At 35.5% G+C, this 19538-nt stretch overlaps 1 protein-coding gene across 1 annotated transcript; it reads left to right on the top strand.

Annotated features, from left to right (window-relative positions):
• The first annotated feature begins 9059 nt into the window (after positions 1-9059).
• LOC137833964 (uncharacterized mitochondrial protein AtMg00810-like) lies at positions 9060-10005 on the top strand. Its single transcript, XM_068642035.1, has 2 exons — positions 9060-9368; positions 9889-10005. The coding sequence occupies exons 1-2, from the start codon at positions 9060-9062 to the stop codon at positions 10003-10005; spliced, it is 426 nt and encodes a 141-aa protein (XP_068498136.1).
• The last annotated feature ends 9533 nt before the right edge of the window (positions 10006-19538 follow it).

The raw sequence follows: 19538 nt of genomic DNA, 5'->3' as shown, positions 1-19538 counted from the left end.
CCATGCTTTGTGTTCCTTGTTGAAGCCGTTGGAGCTTCAACAAGAGCTCTTTTCTATAGTGTGGAGGAAAAAATCTAGCGCGCATGCATAACTTTAAATCCTCCCAAGAGACCACGGTTGACCTCTTGTTAAGTCCAATGTCCATTACAGCTTTATGCCACCACTGCATGGCATAGTCTAAAAATTCTAAGGAGGCTAACTTGACTTTTTCGTCTTCTTGGACCTCATGTACATTAAAAATTTGTTCAACTTTAGCCTCCCATCCTAGGTAGATATGGGGATCACCTTCCCCACTAAAACTAGGAATTTTTACATAAGGCAAAGACACTTTAGACATATGTTGGTGTCGTTCTTCAAAATTGTTCAATCTCCATTCTTCCTCTTCTTATTAGCTGCCATATTGGTGATAACTCCTTGAGTCACGCCTTTGATTCTATCTTCTTCCTCTTGGGGGTCTATCATGGACCGATTCAAGTCTTTGGAGCCTCTCCTCCATTTGTCTCATTTCTTCATCCTTTTGTGTTAAGGAGCTTTTGGTCGTTGCCAGCTCACCCATAAGGAATGTTTTTTAGGATATTGGGGTTTAGATGATTCTCCTGAAGAAAGATGAGCCATAATTCACAAGTGAACAAACAATTAGTGATATAGAAGTTAGTAAAAACACACTCAAGTTTGCGTCACTTTTGGAGAGAACACTCAAAGAAATTTTTTTCTCCACTGCACAAAGGTCTTTCTTGAGGTTGAGAACTCTCAAATGAAAAAGGTCAAAGCCTTAAACACTTTATCTTAAAGGAAACCACCACAAAACTTAAGGAAAAGAAATAAAAGACAAACAAGAAAAGCTTAATCAAGAAAAGCTAAACCAAATTTGAGAAAGAGATTATGACAAAACTTGAAGAAAGACAATCAAGAAAAAGGCACACAAAAAGGACTCAAAGATACTTACTAAACTTTTAACAATGAAACTTTTTCTTTAGAAATTGCTAAAGCAAAAGGATAAAATTTCCACAATGGTTGAAATCAATTTGCCAATCAAGTTGAATCCAAATTTGGAAAATGTTTTTCTTTAGTAATTGATACCACAAATTTGCGTTTTCACTTCTTCTTTTGTTGAAGATGGTTGCTGCCCCTTCAAGACATGTGTTTGATGAAGCCATTTGTGTACATTTCATGTATAGTTGTATTTGCTTTAAGAATGTCTTAGGTATAGGTTAGAGGTTGTTTAAGAGTAGGTTTTTTGCTGGGTAACTCACCTCTTAACCCCTGACCATGTGATAAGAGCAAGCACAAATTTTCTGAAACTATTTTTCACATGTTTTGCAAAAAACACCTTTACTGCATAAAAATAAATATGTTCTTTTCTAAATAAACAAATTCTTTTTTAAACTGATGCATTGACTAAGGCTTTTGAAAATCAGATTTTGTGCATCAAGTATTTTGACTAAGTTTTCTATCTTCCAAAACGACTGTGTTTCGATAGTTAAGTCTTTTCTGTTCTCGTTTTGAAAAATAAATTTATTCATCTGTAAATGACAAGATTCTTTTTAGTTTGGTGCCATGTTTATCTTAAACGGTTTTTCGTTTTGTCCCTGCACCAGAATGGTTGATTGAGTCTCTTTTACATAACAAATTCTCTAACTGCTTTTGAAAATAAATCTGTTCTTTTTATTTTCAATATGTTCTTTTTATAACAGCTTTAACTGTTTTTTGAAAATCTGTTATAGGTTGTTTTTCTATAAAAGAAAACTTGTTCCTGCGTTTAAAAGCGACTCATACATTTGAGAAAACAAGTTTTACTTCAGAGAATTAAGGATTTACAGAGAATTAGCATGTGTTCTTGAAAGATTTCAAAAATCAAAACTGTGTTTGTTCTTGTTTGGTTCTAAGGCTTGGTGAGAGGTGCTGCTACTGTTTGAACAATCTGTTCTACTGGTTTAAGGCAGATTTCTGCATCCTCTATCAGGTGTATTCGTTTCATATTTCTTTTCTTGTAAAAGTGTGATTGTAAACTCTTCTTGATAGGGTTTCTTGAAGAGTGTGTGTTGAAATAGTGTTTTTCAGCAAGTGTGTCAAGTTTCTTGTGTTGAACCAAGTGGTGTTCAAGCTTTGAAGAATCCAAACCCTTTGAAGGATGTTGAAGCCTTGGCTGTGCTTGCTGTTGCTGTGCTGTTTTAGTTTAGTTCTGGGATAGTTTGAGTGTTGTAATCCACCTCTTGATTAAATCTAAAGCATAGGCATTCTCAATTTTTGTGAAAGAAAAAAGTTTTTCAAACTAAGTTAAAACAACCGATTGTTTTGTCGAAACAACCGATTGTTTATACTTAGATGTTTTGAGAAAAAGATTGAAAACTTTTTTTCAAATGGTTGAGCTGTTAAAACCAAAACAACCAATTGATTCGAGGAAACAACCGATTGTTTGTTTTGGGACCATAACAAAAAAATTGTTTTATCTTTGACTGAGCTTTAAATGTTTTAACTACTTACGCTTCAGTCATTAAATGCTTTGACCAATCTTTAAATGCAATTTAAGAGTTTGTTAAGATTTGATAACAAACAACATCTTTGAATAAATTCAGAAAAACATATTTGAGTAACAAGATTTTGAATAGAGTTTTTGAGTTTTTCAAAGAGTTGAGATTGCTAAGAGTTTGTGATTGATCAAAGTGTGTGGAATAGGATTCTGCTTGTATTGATTTCAGATTATCTTCTGTAACAAGTGTAATCCTTGTACTCTGCTGAACAAGTTTTGTTTTTGTGTTTGCTGAGATTGGTTGTGTGTTCTTGAGGGGATCAAGATCAGCAATCTTAGTGTTGGTGTGTTGGCCAAGAAGAGTGTGTGTCTTGAGGTGTTCAAGGTCACTTTCTTGGTTGTGGTGTAAGTGATCAAGTTGTGATTGCTTAGTGGATTTCCTAAGGGTTTCTAAGAAGACTGGATGTAGCTCTGGATTTGGAGTGAACCAGTATAAACATCTGTGTGCATTCTCTCTATCCCTAACTCTTTAAATTCAGTTTTGATATTTGTTCACTGGTATAAACAATCGATTGTTTCGGTAAAACAACTGATTGTTTTTACTAGTGTTGTGCCTTTGCTTTATGTTTTGAAAAACTGATTTCTTAATCAAGGTTTTCTCGAAGTAATTTCATTCAAGGTAGAAAAAGTTGCGAAAACTCTCTTTAAACAATTCACCCCCCTCTAGTTTAAAGCCATATATTCGAACTTCTTGTAGGGTTCAAGAATAGTGGTTGTGTAAGTGTGTTTGGTACATTTTGTTTAGTGGATTTCACCTTGGATTAGGTGAGACTGGATGTAGCTCATTTGAGCGAACCAATATAAATGTTGTGTGTTCATTTCTCTTCATCCCTGCACTCGAATCCTTGCTTATCTGTTAATCTGCCAGAAATTGAATTTGTTCAATTAAAAATAAATATGTTCTTTCTGGGTTTGTTCATACTGTTCTTATTTTCTGGAAAATCAGTTTGGTTTTGTTAAGAAGTTATATGAACTGTTAATTACAACTGGAACAGCTTGTTTGTGATAGATTACCCAATTGATTGATAAGCTAATAATTAAACCTTTATCACTTGCTTAAAAATTGAAGGTTACTGTTTTTGCTGTTCATTGTTTTTTCTCTAATATTAGTGTGTGTGGCTCGCAAATTAATCTGTATAATCTCAAGAATAACTTGGTTGATATAAACGTTTTCAAACATAAAAAGTGTCAAAATAAATCTGTTCATTTCCAAATAAATCGATTTATTTTCTGTGTACTGTGATAAAATCTGATTCTGCGCGAAACTTTTAAAAGGTCAATTCACCCCCCCTCTTGAACTTTGACACTATTAAACCCAACAATTGGTATCAAGAGCTAGGACTTGTATTTTAATCAAGTTTGTTTGCAATAATGTCTGAGTTTAAAGTGCTTTTTGCTGAGGGATCTTCTGTTAGTAGACCACCTATGTTCAATGGAATGAATTATGCCTTTTGGAAAATTAGAATGAAAATTTTCATGGAATCTATTGACTTGTTTATTTGGGAGGATGTGGTCCATGGACCCTATGTGCCAATGCAGGTTGTCAAGGATGAAGAAGTGGTAAAGCCAAGATCTGAATGGAATGAGACTGAAAGGAAGAAGGCTTAATATGATCTTATGGCCAAGAACATCAAAACCTCCTCATTAACAATGGATGAGTTCTTTAGGATATCCCAATGCAGTTCAGCTAAGGAGATGTGGGAGGTCTTGGAAGTCACTCACGAGGGTACTGAAGATGTGAAGAGGTCAAGAAAACATTCTCTCATCCAAGAATATGAATTGTTTAGAATGCAACCCGAGGAGAGCATTGCTGATGTGCAGAAAAGGTTCACTCATATTGTGAATCACCTTACTAGTTTGGGAAAGGAATTTGACAGAGAGGAACTCAGCATAAAAGTGCTGAAGTGCCTCGACAGAAGCTGGCAACCCAAGGTGACTGCCATATCAGAAAGTCGTGATCTGTCAAAGCTGTCAACTGCTGCACTCTTTAGGAAATTAATGGAGCATGAGCTGGAGCTCAAGAGACTCAAAGAGCAGGAAACATTGGAAAGAAAACCCAAAGGACTTGCACTGAAAGCAAGTGAATATAATGAGATCAGTGAGGAAAAAGAAGATGTTGAACATGATGATACAATCAGCCTACTTATAAACAGATTCAGCAGATTCCTGAAGAAGAAAAGCAGAGATAAGAACCAGCAGAAAAGAAGTTATCCTAAACCTAATTACTCAAATTCCTCTAACTATACTTGCTTTGGCTGTGGCAAAACAGGGCACATCAAAATGGATTGTGCAAACAATCAATCAAAGGACAAATCTGCCAACAAGAAGGTTGAAAGGAGCAAGGGTAGAAGAGCTTACATTTCATGGGAAGAGAATGAAGTATCTTCAACCAACAGCTTTTCAACTGAGAGTGAGGAAAACAATTTGAGCTTCATGATGAAAGATGAAGGGTCAATCTCTGATTCAGTAAGTGAATTCTCTATGGAATCTAATAACTATGATCAATTGCTTGCTGCTTTCAAGGAAACACATGATGAAGCAAATAGGCTAGCTTTAATATGCAGTAAGTTGCAAAAGGTAAATAATGTGCTTGCACCTAAAGTAAAAACACTTGAGGAAGAACTGCATAAGGCCAAAACAGATTTGGTAAGCCTTGAACTAACATGCTTGCATGCCTCTATTAAAACCTGTGAAAACTGCAAAAAAAATTGGAAAAACAAGTGGAGTATTTGCTCAAAACCCTTTCCAATTTCACCAAGGGAAGAGAGAACCTTGAGTCTCTCCTTGGCTCACAAAATTTTGTTTTCAATAAGAATGGTATTGGTTATAAACCTGGAACTGTAACCAATGTCAAAAAGCTTTCAAGTTTTTTTGTTCCAGCAAAATCAGGTTTTTCAACTTTTAACAGTGGCAAAAAAGCATCTCAGGTAACCTGTTTTTACTGCATGAAATCTGGTCATACCTCTAGGTCATGCATTGCTAGAAAGAATCTTGTTCCTAAGAATTTAGCAAAATGGCTACCAAAGGGAAGGTTTTAATCTGTGTTGGACCCTATAATGAAAAGGGTACCATTTGTATCATCTTTGTTCTGTTTTGCAGATAGGCAACAAGTAAAATCAATGGTACTTGGACAGTGGTTGTTCCAAACATATGACTGGAGATCTTACAAAATTCACTAGCTTGAAGCTCAAAGTAGAGGGACATGTAACCTATGGTGATAATAACCGAGGAAGGATTTTGGGCAGAGGCACTATTGGAACAGGGAACTCAATCACTATTGAGAATGTGCTTTATGTAGAAGGACTCAAGCATAACCTTCTCAGCATCAGTCAACTTTGTGACAAAGGATACAAGGTGAACTTCAAGTCAAAGGGCTGCACAATCTCAAGTGACACCTCTGGTAAGGTGTTGTTTACTGGTAAAAGAGTGAATAACATATATCTTTTGAATATCATGGAAACTAACTCTTCAAATGAGTGTTTGCTGTCTAGAAGTGATAAGTCTTTGTTGTGGCACAAGAGGTTAGCTCACATACACATTAATCACTTAAATAAACTGAAATCTAAAGATCTTGTTTTTGGTTTACTGATAAGTGTCTAATTTCAGTAATATTTCATATTAAAATATAGGCACTTATGAGGATTTATTGCTAATTTACATATAAAATAATCCCTAATTTATGAATTTATACCTTTTTACATTTTTTATGATCTTTATTTGAATAAGAGTATTTTATTCCCAAATTTGGTGTTAATTGCAGATTTCTAAGGAAGATTGGAGATTTGCATTAAAGATGAATGATTTGAGCTAAAAAGATAAAGATAGAAGGTCCCAAAATGGAAAAAGATGCAAAGGAAGATTGGACATTTTTTATGTTTTATCATTTAGCCCGTTAGCACGACACAATAAACAACCTAACCCTAGAAAACTAGGATAAATAGAGGGCTAGAGGCTCAACCTTAGGGTGCGAGATTGAGAGGAAAACACCATAGAGTGAATTGTAACCCAATTGGGAGAATGGAAGGTGATAGAAGTATGCGTGGCTAATTCTACCCCTTTGGGGTTGGGAGTAATCTGCTCAAACTCTTATGTATTGAGGTGATATTTTATATATTAATATTCAGTTCTTGATTGATTATTGGTATTGTTGTTTTACTTTTAATTTTCCGTGACAAATTGAGAATCTTAAATCTGACCGGGAGGTATTTTTAGGGTTCGGACCTAAACAACAATACTTAACATTTTTTAGTGCTAGGAATAGACTTGAAATGTTAATTGCTATTAAACGTCTGAGCTTCGTTCTAAGTTGTTCTTATAATTATGCGAGGGATCGATAGTTAGGGGACATTTTTAAGGATTTTATATGCGAGGAATCGATATAGATGATTTTTATACGGGCATCAATTTCAATCAAAGAACTTAATATTGACATGCTAATCAAAATACATGAGAGTGAGAGAGATGAAACCTAATCCCTATTTTTCCAATTGAAACAACTAATTCTTTGTCTGTTTTTCTTATTGATCATTGCCAACAGAACCACTTTCAATACACTTTTAATTGTTTTGTTCTATATTTAGCGATTATTGTACTTGATAATTCACTGTTCCTTGTGGGATCGATATCCGTCCTTAGGGACAATTATTACTTCTGACAAAGCGGTGCACTTGCCGTAAAAAGTCATCAAGTTTTTGGGTTTACCTAACATTAAATTTCAGGATAACAGGCTTTGTGATGCTTGTGTGAAAGGTAAACAAATCAGATCCTCTTTCAATTCAAAAGATATTGTTTCTACAAAAAATCCATTGGATGTATTACATATGGACTTCTTTGGACCATCTAGAGTTGCTAGCTTGGCTGGAAATTTGTATGCTTTAGTTGTTGTGGATGACTACTCTAGATTTACATGGACTCTGTTTCTTGCACATAAAAATGATGCTTATAATGCCTTTAAGAAATTAGCAAAGGTTTTACATAATGAAAATGGTTGCTGCATAAAATCAATTCGAAGTGATCATGGGGGAGAGTTTCAGAATGCTAGATTTGAGAGGTTCTGTAAGAAGCATGGGATATCACATACCTTTTCAGCCCCTAGGACTCCCCAACAAAATGGTGTAGTTGAAAGGAAAAACAGATCATTAGAGGAACTAGCTAGAACTATGTTAAATGAATCTAGGCTTCCTAAGTATTTTTGGGCAGATGCAGTCTATACTGCAGCTTATGTGTTAAACAGAACCTTAATTAGACTCATTCTTAAGAAAACTCCATATGAATTGTATAAGGGTAGGAAACCTAGTGTGAGCCACCTTAGAGTGTTTGGGTGTAAATGCTTTGTATTGAATAATGGCAAAGAAAATCTAGGTAAGTTTGATGTTAAATCTGATGAAGGTGTGCACATTGGTTATGCTTTGAATGGTCATGCATATAGAGTCTTCAATAAAAGGTTGCTCATAGTAGAAGAATAAATGCATGTTGTATTTGATGAAGCTGATCATAGCATATCTAAAACTGTTGTTGATGACCTTGACTATAATGAATTTAAATCTGTTTTAGATCAAAATGAATCGATTCATATTGATACTGCTGATACACATGCTATGCAAGAACCTACTGTGTCAGTAGGTTTGCCAAAAGAGTGGAAAACCCTGAGAGACCTAACCCTTGATAATGTCATTGGGAACATTGAGAAAAGAGTGTCAACTAGAAAATCCTTGAATAACTTCTGGAAACAATGGCCTTTCTATCTCAAGTGGAACCCAAAAATCTGAATGAAGCCCTCAAGGACAGCAACTGGATTCTGGCCATGCAAGAGGAACTGAATCAATTTGCTCTTAATGAGGTCTGGACTCTTGTTCCTAGAATACCTAAGATGAATATAATTGGAACAAAATGGGTATTCAGAAATAAGATGGATGAGCATGGGGTGATTACCAGAAATAAGGCTAGGCTAGTGGCTAAAGGGTATAATCAAGAAGAAGGAATAGACTATGATGAGACATATGCACCAGTGGCTCGGCTAGAAGCTGTTAGATTGTTACTTGCCTTCTCTTGCATCAAAGGGTTCAAGCTATTCCAAATGGATGTGAAGAGTGCCTTCTTGAATGGTTATATAAATAAAGAGGTATTCGTTTCACAGCCACCAGATTTAGAAGACCATCAACATCTAGGACACGTTTTCAAACTCAAAAAGGCTCTCTATGGGCTCAAGCAAGCTCCTAGGCAATGGTATGAGAGGCTAAGTGATTTCCTCACCTCACAAGGCTATGACAGAGGCACATCAGATGAGACCTTGTTCATTAAGAAGAAAGGGGATGATACAATTTTAGTACAAGTATATGTGGATGACATCATTTTTGGATCAAACAATGGAGAATTGTGTGAAACTTTTGTGGAAATCATGAAGAGTGAGTTTGAAATGTCAATGATGGGTGAGTTGAACTATTTTCTAGGCTTGCAGGTCAAACAACTCAAGGATGGCATTTTCTTGAATCAAGCCAAGTATTGCAAGGATCTGCTGAGAAAATTTGAAATGGACAAGTGCAAACCAATCAGCACACCCTTCTCAACTAGCTATCACTTGGATCATGAAGAAGCTGGAATTCCTGTTGATGAAACCAAATACAGAGGACTCATAGGATCTCTACTGTATCTCACTGCCAGCAGGCCTGACATAATGTTTGCAGTGTGCATTTGTGCTCGGTTTCAATCTGCTCCTAAAGAATCACACTACAATGCTGCCAAAAGGATTATGAAATATTTGCAAGGAACTAAAGAAGTTGGCTTGTGGTATCCAGGTAACATTTCATTGAGTTTGACTGGCTATTCTGATTCAGACTTTGTAGGTTGCAAAATTGATAGGAAGAGCACCAGTGGTACCTGTCACTTGCTTGGATCAAGCTTGATCTCATGGCAATGCAAAAAACAGGCATGTGTTGCTCTCTCCACTACTGAAGCAGAGTACATTGTAGCAGGGAGTTGTTGTGCTCAAACCATATGGCTAAGACAACAATTGAATGACTTTGGTATCTTACTTAACCATATACCTCTGCTGTGTGATAACACAAGTGCAATCAACTTAACCAAAAATCCTGTTATGCATTCAAGAACCAAACACATTGAAATTAGGCATCATTTCCTAAGGGAACACATTTCAAATGGAACATGTGAGATTAAGTTCATTGGTACAGATTTATAGCTTGCAGATTTGTTCACAAAACCATTGGCTAAAGATAGGTTTAACTTTTTGCTAAATGAATTGGGAATTATAAATGTCAATTGTACCTCACAATGAAAAATTAAATCTGTTTATTTGCAATTAAATGTGTTTATTTTTGGTACTGATATGCTTTGATGACTAGGAAAGAGAAATTTTGATCTTTGACAGTTTGACTGACTTAGTGGGTATTAACCATTGTACCTTTGACGGTTTTGGTCATGGTTATGTAACAGATTTGATGGTTTGGGTGCTCAATTAAGGTGTGGTATGTGTGCTTCATGACCCTAAATATTTGCTGCATATTTTCAAAGATTCTCTGCACAATTTCAGAGCATAAAATCTTCATGCATATCCATTCATAACTGCCACATCATCTCATTCATTTTACAATATAAATCTGTGTAAAAATCTGCTACCCACATTGGTTGTCCATTTTCGGTTCTCACCATTTAAAACACAAGAAATTTTTTTTTTCAACCATGGCTTCTTCTTCAAGACAGAAAAAGAAAAATCAGGCCAAGCAAAACACCTTTCAAGGTGTGCTGGAAGGCTGGTTCGCTGGAGATGAAAAGGGTATCAATGCCTAGATTCACGAAATGAGCAGAAAACAGATTAACATACCCAAGGTGCTGGATTTCAACTGGCTGAAATCAGAGAAATTGGCTGAAACAAGGTCTGCATTGAAGCACCAGAAATTGAAAAAGCTGCTGGAATTAACTGGTAATGTGTATCCTGACTTAGTTAAGGTGTTTTACACTAATCTAACCTTGGATGGAAAGAACATTGTCTCCTATGTGAAAGGAATCAAAATGAAGGTCACAAGTGATGTCTGGAATTCAGTGGCTGGAATCAAATATTCTAGTCTAAAAGTTGGAAAAGGGAACACGAGTGGGATTCAGGAGTTCAACAAACTTCAGTATTACAAAAGCTGTATGAGGAAGCATGCCGAGAGCATAAGCAGATTCCATGCAGGTCATTTGAACCTAACACCATGTCTTGTTGCCTACATTATAGCATGGCAGCTCATCCCAAGAGGTACAAATAATGCTGTTTTACATGAAGAGGATTTAATCCTTTTATACTGCATCATGAATCTGATCAAGGTTAACTGGTTGTATATCATCAATGAGCATATGCTGAAATCCAAAAGATTAACTGATTATCGCTTTCCTTATGCTATACTTGTTTCAAAATTGATTGACCACTTTGGCATTGACACTTCCAATGAGCGAAATGAAACCATCAAAGCTGTGAGTGAGATTGACAACTCAACTCTCACAAAAATGGGATTTCATAAAGTGGAGGACAGTTGGGTGATTCTCAAAGGTAAGGATTCTCAAGAAGAACATGGAGCCTCAAACCTCAACAATGAAGATGGAGATGAGGATGTTCCCATGAAAGATGACACGGTTCAAGCTGCAGAACACTCATGTTATGTTATCCATCACTCCTATGGGCAAGAACCATTTGTTGGTCATGCTGGAAGTCATAGGACAAGCTCTCCATCTGTAGAAATCAGAGAAGATTCACCAGCTCCCCAATCAGTGCATGAAGAAGCTGCTGCAACTCATCAGAATACTATTGTTGCCTATCAAACTCCAGAATACAGAGGTGAACCATTATCTATGTTTGAAAGGCAAGTTTTGTATCGCCTTGATGCCATGACAGCAGAACAAAGAGCATATTTTGAGACCACTCAAGCAAGGTTTCAGCACCTTCATGATCAAATTGAAAGAGTTCAGTTGCAGCTTGTAGAGTTATATTACAAAGATTAGAAGTATCTTGCTTTTCATGCTTTTTTTTCATCAGTTTATATTTCTGCAATGTTGAACAATTTGTATTTGTTTCTGGACTGTTATGGTTGTGTTTCTGTTTTATCTTTCTCTATGCTTAAATGTTGTTTGATGAATCCAAAGGGGGAGAAAAATAGCTCACCATGCTAGGTGAAGCTTAGCTGAAACAGGAAGTTACATTCTGCACCTTAAAACTAATTCACATGTTATGCAATGTTTCAATTTTCTCGTTTAGTATTTGGTGCAGTACATGTTCTCAAAGCAACAAAGCTATGGGGTTTTGTCTCCATCAAACAGGGGGAGATTGTTGAAGATGGTTGTTGTCCCTTCAAGACATGTGTTTGATGAAGCCATTTGTGTACATTTCATGTATAGTTGTATTTGCTTTAAGAATGTCTTAGGTATAGGTTAGAGGTTGTTTAAGAGTAGGCTCTCACCTCTTAACCCCTGACCATGTGATAAGAGCAAGCACAAATTTTCTGAAATTATTTTTCACATGTTTTGCAAAAAACACCTTTACTGCATAAAAATAAATCTATTCTTTTCTAAATAAACAGATTCTTTTTAAAACTGATGCATTGACTAAGGCTTTTTGAAAATCAGGTTTTGTGCATCAAGTATTTTGACTAAGTCTTCTCTCTTTCAAAACAACTGTGTTTCGATAGTTAAGTCTTTTCTGTTCTCGTTTTGAAAAATAAATTTGTTCATCTGTAAATGAATAGATTCTTTAGTCTGGTGTCATGTTTATCTTAAACGGTTTTTCGTTTTGTCCCTGCACCAGAATGGTTGATTGAGTCTCCTTTACATAACAAATTCTCTAACTCCTTTTGAAAATAAATCTGTTCTTTTTATTTTCAATATGTTCTTTTTATAACAACTTTAACTGTTTTTTGAAAATCTGTTATAGGTTGTTTTTCTATAAAAAGAAAACTTGTTCCTGCGTTTAAAAGCGAATCATACATTTGAGAAAACAAGTTTTACATCAGAGAAGTAAGGATTTACAGAGAATTAGCATGTGTTCTTGAAAGATTTCAAAAATCAAAACTGTGTTTGTTCTTGTTTGGTTCTAAGGCTTGGTGAGAAGTGCTGCTACTGTTTGAGCAATCTGTTCTACTGGTTTAAGGCAGATTTCTGCATCCTCTATCAGGTGTATTCGTTTCATATTTCTTTTCTTGTAAAAGTGTGATTGTAAACTCTTCTTGATAGGGTTTCTTGAAGAGTGTGTGTTGAAATAGTGTTTTTCAGCAAGTGTGCCAAGTTTCTTGTAGGGTTCAAGAACAGTGGTTGTGTAAGTGTGTTTGGTACATTTTGTTTAGTAGATTTCACCTTGGATTAGGTGAGACTGGATGTAGCTCATTTGAGTGAACCAGTATAACTGTTGTGTGTTCATTTCTCTTCATCCCTGCACTCGAATCCTTGTTTATCTGTTAATCTGTCAGAAATTGAATCTGTTCAATTAAAAATAAATTTGTTCTTCCTGGGCTTGTTCATACTGTTCTTATTTTCTGGAAAATCAGTTTGGTTCTGTTAAGAAGTTATATGAACTGTTAATTACAACTGAAACAGCTTGTTTGTGATAGGTTACCCAATTGATTGATAAGCTAATAATTGAACCTTTATCACTTGCTTAAAAATTGAAGGTTACTGTTTTTGCTGTTCATTGTTTTTTTCTCTAATATTAGTGTGTGTGTGTGGCTCGCAAATTAATCTGTATAATCTCAAGAATAACTTGGTTGATATAAACGTTTTCAAACATAAACAGTGTCAAAATAAATCTGTTCATTTCCAAATAAATCGATTTATTTACTGTGTACTGTGATAAAATATGATTCTGCGCAAAACTTTTAAAAGGTCAATTCACCCCCCCCCCCCCCCCCTCTTGAACTTTGACACTATTAAACCCAACACTTTTTATACTAGTTTTTGAATTATGGAAATGAAATGTCAATAATTTTAATCATGCATAATTTTCAATAACTCCAATTTTCACAAAAATTTTGGGATTCAATATAAGTGAACACTTGAAATCTTTTGTTTGGAACTTAAATCTACTTCTACTAAAACAAGTTTCTAATTACTTTTCAAACTTTCAAAATTAAAAGCAAAGTAAATAGAATCAAAGTAAGGACTCCTAGAACACCAATGAACATATGACTCAAAGCAAAAGGCAAGAACACAATAAGATACACACATAACAATCCAAAAGCGAAACAAAGCTATGAAAAATAAAATGGCCGAATGAAATTGCAAGAAAAATAAAGGGCTGAAAATTAAATTGCAAGAATGTAAAGACAAGAATTTAAAAGTAGTTGAATTTAAAGACAAGAAATTAAAGGTACTTGAATTTAAAGACAAGAAATTAAAGGTGCTTGAATATAAAGAATGTAAAGTGTCAATCAACTCAAAGCAAAATAAACTCAAGAACCTAAGCTCTGATAACCACATGATGTGAGTTGATTTTTAGATGTTTTCATTTTGGTGACACTTTACTTTAAGGATTGAGATTTTAGGAGTTTATGAGTGAAGACCTTAGGAAAATCCCCACTGGACATTAACTTAACCAAGTGGTTAAGTATATGTGAAGGTTCATTTCACAAAGGCAAAGATAAAAGGCAAGATATGGTGAGAATGGATGCAAACTCAATTAATTCATGGCAAAACCAAAAACATAAACCAAGGAAGAAAACAACGACAATGAACATAAATGGAAGGCGAAATGAAGGATAATGGAAGAAGGAAACTTATGGAAAAGAATAGTGATGATCACGCCACTTGATGGGTGGTAACCATCAAGATGAGTGGAAGGTCGTCACTTGAGAGCTTCATTCTCATCCAGATAAGACCAAGGGAGAGGAGATAGCACTCACTCAAGGTCATACAAATTGTGCAGAGTTTCTTTACTTCATTCAATTCAACATGAGAAATACAAAGGGTGAGACCTCCTATTTATAAGAAAATGAGTCTTGGAGAATAAGAAGGAGGGTATGATGGGAAAATGACACATATGGTGTGTCTAAGGTATTGACCTTGGTCAATGTCGTACCATCACTCACATTTTAGAAGGTAGGTTTAGCTTCCTTCCCTAAAGGACTTCTCATAGGTCCAATTTGATAACTACACCTCCTATTTATGCTATATGAACCTACTCTAGCTTATTCTATTATTTGGACCCCTCAAGTGAGCCCAAATTATTTACAACATATTCTAATTATTAAGAAGACTGGCAGGAAGAACATTAGGTGCTTTGGTCTTTGTCCATTTCTCCCTCTGGTGAGGTCTCCACTTGTATGCTGAGATGACTTTTCATAGTGTGAATGGTCATTTGAATCCTTGTTCATCTTCTTGTTGGCTTGGCTTGTATCACATAAGGAGTATTTTTCTCCAATAAAGCTGTCAAAGGCGTTGCAATCTTACCATACCCCAGAATAAAGCGTCTATAGTAGTCAGACAGTCCAAAAATCCATGCAACTCCTTTAAATTTGTAGGTTGTGGTCGTTCTTGAACAACCCAAATTTTTTCTGGATCAGGTTGGACTCCTTGCATAGAAATTTGATGTCCCAAATAATTTACATGTGTCTTTCCAAAACTACATTAATTTTATTAATAAACAAAACATGATTTCGTAATATGGTCAAGGTTATGGCAATGCATTTAATATGGTATGCCCAAGTTTTAGTATAGATTAATATATCATCAAAGAAAACCAATATGAATTTCCTTAAATGAGGGCAAAAAATATCATTCATAAGATTTTGAAATGTAGTAGGAGCATTACTAAGACCAAAAGGAAAAACTACCTACTCATACACCCACTATGAGTCTTAAAAGTTGTTTGGTAAATATTTTATGCATGCATTCTAACCTGATTATATCTACTTCTTAGGTCTAATTTTGAAAAATAAGTAGCCCCATATAATTTACCCAAAAGATCTTCACTCAAGGTTATAGGAAATTTATTTTTAATAGTCATGGTATTAAGTTTTCTAAAATCATCTTTCTTTTTAACTAAAACCAAGGGAGAAGCATAACAACTAGAACTCTCCCTAATAAATCCAGTCGATAACAATTGTTTTATTTGTCTTTCAATTTTAGTTCTCTGGTTATGAGGATACTAATAGATTTCAAAGTAACAGAAACATCACTATTTAAAATGATTTATAACCATACCTTTTAGCCAATGGAAGTTGGGTAGGTTCTTGAAAAACATCTTCAAACTGATTTAATAAATTGTCCAATTGATGTTGTTGTTCTACACTCAATGCAGAAGCTGAGAATGTGATGCAATATGAAAAGTAGTTGCACTTTGTATGGCCAATAAAATTGGTTGACCCTTTGCAAGCTTAACTTTACTGAAAATCTGAACATTATCATTTTGTTATTTTTCTCCTACTAAAGTCACTTTATCTCCATTATGAATGAAGTTCATAGTTAGTTCCGCACAATTCCATACAATCTCCCTTAATGTTTGAAACCATTGCATGCCCAAAATAACTTCAAATTAGTACTAGGTAATACTTAAAAAATTGACCTAAAAAGTCTGATTATTAAACTGCCATTCAACATCAAGACATTGTTTAGTGATTCTGAGTGTCTATCCGAAGCCACAATTACTGAAAAATCATTGATGAAAATTGTCTTTAAACCTAATGATTTCATCTACTTCTCACTAATAAAGTTGTGGGTGCTACCTTTATCCATAAAAAATGGAACCCTTTGTTTTTTAATCATACCAGTTAACTGTAAAGTACTTCCACCAGCCACTCCTTGAAGTGCATGTAAAGAAGCATGTACTTACGAATCAGGCAACAAATTCAAACTTTGTGTTATTAAATTCATCTTAACATCTTTGTCTAAATGATCCTCCTCCCGCATTTGATTTTGGGAAATAAAAATAACATTTAATTTTCCCCAAATCTTACATTTAGTTTGATGGTTCTTATCCCATTTTTCACCACAGAACCTGCACAACCTCTCAGAGATACGTTCACTAACCTTTTTCCTTGAAATAGAACCTGCAGTAGTCTTGTTGTCCAATCCTAACATCAATTTAAAGGAACTTGGTGCAACATGAGATTGTAAAGAAGTAATAGGTGCAAATTTATTGTAAACCTGGGATTGGTTCCCCTGTCTTAAAATTCCTATGTTGCTCCTCTGAATTTCCCATTGAAACCTCATGAATTCCCTTAATTGATTCTTGCAATACATCTTCCTGGAGACGAGTTAACTACATTGCTTCTTGGAGTGTAGAAGGTTTGTGTAAACGACTGATTTCTCCAATCTCACTGTTAAACTTGACAATAAAAAACTCAAAGCAATTTCTTCATAAACCATAACTTTGGCCAATATAGTATCAAAATTTTCCAAATATTCAACTAAAGAACTTCCCTATTTTAAAGATGCCATCATCAAATCTCTTATTCGCACCCTTCAAGATTTGTGTCCAAGATTGTCGTTGGAAATCAAAAGTCTTAATGTAATGATGTTGCCATGTAAAAGCCTTGCCCTCCATTAAAAGCAACAATAATCTTACTCTTTATTGTATTGGAATGTCCTCCTATTCGAAAAAATTGTTCAACTTTTGCCCTCCAATCCCGAAAATTGGTTTCATCAAATGATAGGAAATACAATTGGGTTTTATCAAGCACTGTAGAAGAATTCTTGACAATTTCTTGATTTGTGTAAGAAGGAGACAAAAATTGTTGTACAGTGCCCACGGTAGACATGAAAGAAACTAAACCTTCAACCTGTTGTAATCCTTATAAAGATTTATGAGTTGCCTCTTGGGAATCTACCACCAGTTCCTCCAAAGATTCTACCATTGTTTCTAATTTCTTACTGGTCACCATCTCACCTAGCAAACTAATACCACTTGTTAAAGTTGATTCCAACCCTAATCTCATCTCTCCTCTGGACCACTCTAACTCTCAATGTTCTCACTCTAGCGTTCACTCTCCACACACAAAAGTATGCTCTCACAACATAAATGTAGGTAGGATAGAAGTAAAATTGTTTATTTTTCATTTCTAGTACCCTTAAATGACTTATAAACACACTTTATGCTATAACACAATTGTTCTATTTAAAACAAAACAAAACCTAATTGTTCCTGCCGGTTGACTCGATTGCCTTCGTGCATCTACGATGATCACACGCCCAATTATCCCGCCTTCGTTCGTGCCTTCCTTCGATCAAACACCTGAAAATGCAAAGACAAAGGGCGCCCTAGAGGTCGTTTGCACTCTGACGCTCAAGTCAATTTTAGGACTAGGAAACACCGAAACTTAGCAGAAAAGCTCTTTGTAAACTGTGTGTATTTGCGTAAGTGCTGTGTAAAAACTTGCATACCTTATTAGGTTAGATACTACCCTTTATATACTCTATGATTTCCGTTGTTTCCGCTAACCACAATTAGGGTTACTAAATGTGTGCCTTAGCGCCGCTATCACCCACTCTTAGGGCAATCTAGCGCATAAGGCTCTCTTACTGGAGTGCAACCTCCACGGGATGACCACCTGGGTACCAACTTGTGCACCTAATCTTTGGGACCATCCATCCTAGGAGTGCCCTAGCTGTTCATGTGCCATGCATGCAGTCCACCCCTGGAACGTAACCCTCTCGGGCTTTATCTATTTCAGTGGCTTTTTACCCGTGTTATGCCTGAACACGTCCTCCACACCACACGCATGGGCCCCTCGTGATCTAGGCTTCTCCCTACTAGTAAATGGTGTGTTGTCTGGGATCCACCTCTCGTGGCCCAGTCCCGCTGTTTGACTCGCCGAGGTCCGAGGACACGTCAACATATCCTGATGACCGAGGTCTAACCACTCCTCAATCCTTTGGGCGTACTGCTTGTGGGACCCACCTTACATGATCGAGGCCTGACCACTCCTCGATACCCTGGACGTGCCGTCTGCAAGGCGCTGGCCCATGCCGCTCGTGGGACCCAGCTTACGTGGTCTCACGTCTACTAGCAGTCAACGACGCTCGAGGACTAGTCGGTACACTAACTACTAACTTTTAACTCTGTTTTAAAAGAATTATATAACATATTCATTAACCCAAGTGTCATCACTCTCATCCTCTTCTAAGCTCTAAATGCAAAAGTCAATAAATTTTTTTTTTTTATCAGCAAAGAAGTATTAACGAAATCTATTGTTTTCATATCTCTAATTCAATTCAATATCCTTCTATTTATGATTAGGCTTCTTTTCATGATTGCTACACCTCAACCCTACCATTGTTGGATCAATTGTCACTGTGTTCCTTGTACACGTTATAATATCTTTCTATGCTTCAAGAGATCTAAACTATAAAAATGTAGGGTTTGACCAAAACGACGTCGTTTACTACATTGCGCGCCCAAGAAAGGCGCATTTAATTGAGTTTATGATCGAAACGAAAATTTGAGTAATTAACTAAACAAATATTAGAATAATGCTTCCGTCCCAACTCAATATATAATTCAATCAGAGTTTATCTATACCAGTTTTTTATCCATTATTCATAGTAAAGAATATTTAATTAAATATTTTTATAATATTATTTTCTCATCATTAAATATATTAACAATTTTATAATATTATTTACGTTTCAATATTTATAAATAATTATATTTATGTACGTAGTTTAATCAGGTGTTGATGGTCAACGGGAGTACATTTTTCCGAGGTAGATAAATTAATATGCAAAAAGATAAAGTTTAAATATTAATTGAGATAAAAATAAAGTTTAGAAGTGAAAGACAAAAGTTCGTAAAGAGAAGTAAAGTTTACCCATTCATGGACATTAAACTGAGAAACAAGGAAATTAAAACAGAAAATGCTGAATCATATGTGAAGAGAATTGCAGTTAACTTGCAAAGCTGAATTTGATAACTTTGATCTTCCACCAACTAAACTCTGAGCTGCTTGCCTCAGCATGTGGGGCAGATGGTGGGGCAACCAAACACTCACACTGAACAGTCAATGTTCAGCTCACCAGAAAAAACCTTTCTATGCTT

This window comes from Phaseolus vulgaris, chromosome 5 (genome assembly GCF_000499845.2).
Source record: "Phaseolus vulgaris cultivar G19833 chromosome 5, P. vulgaris v2.0, whole genome shotgun sequence".
In the NCBI taxonomy this organism is placed as follows: domain Eukaryota; kingdom Viridiplantae; phylum Streptophyta; class Magnoliopsida; order Fabales; family Fabaceae; genus Phaseolus; species Phaseolus vulgaris.
Note: the sequence above shows the minus strand (reverse complement) of the source record. Positions and strands in the feature narration are given on the sequence as shown.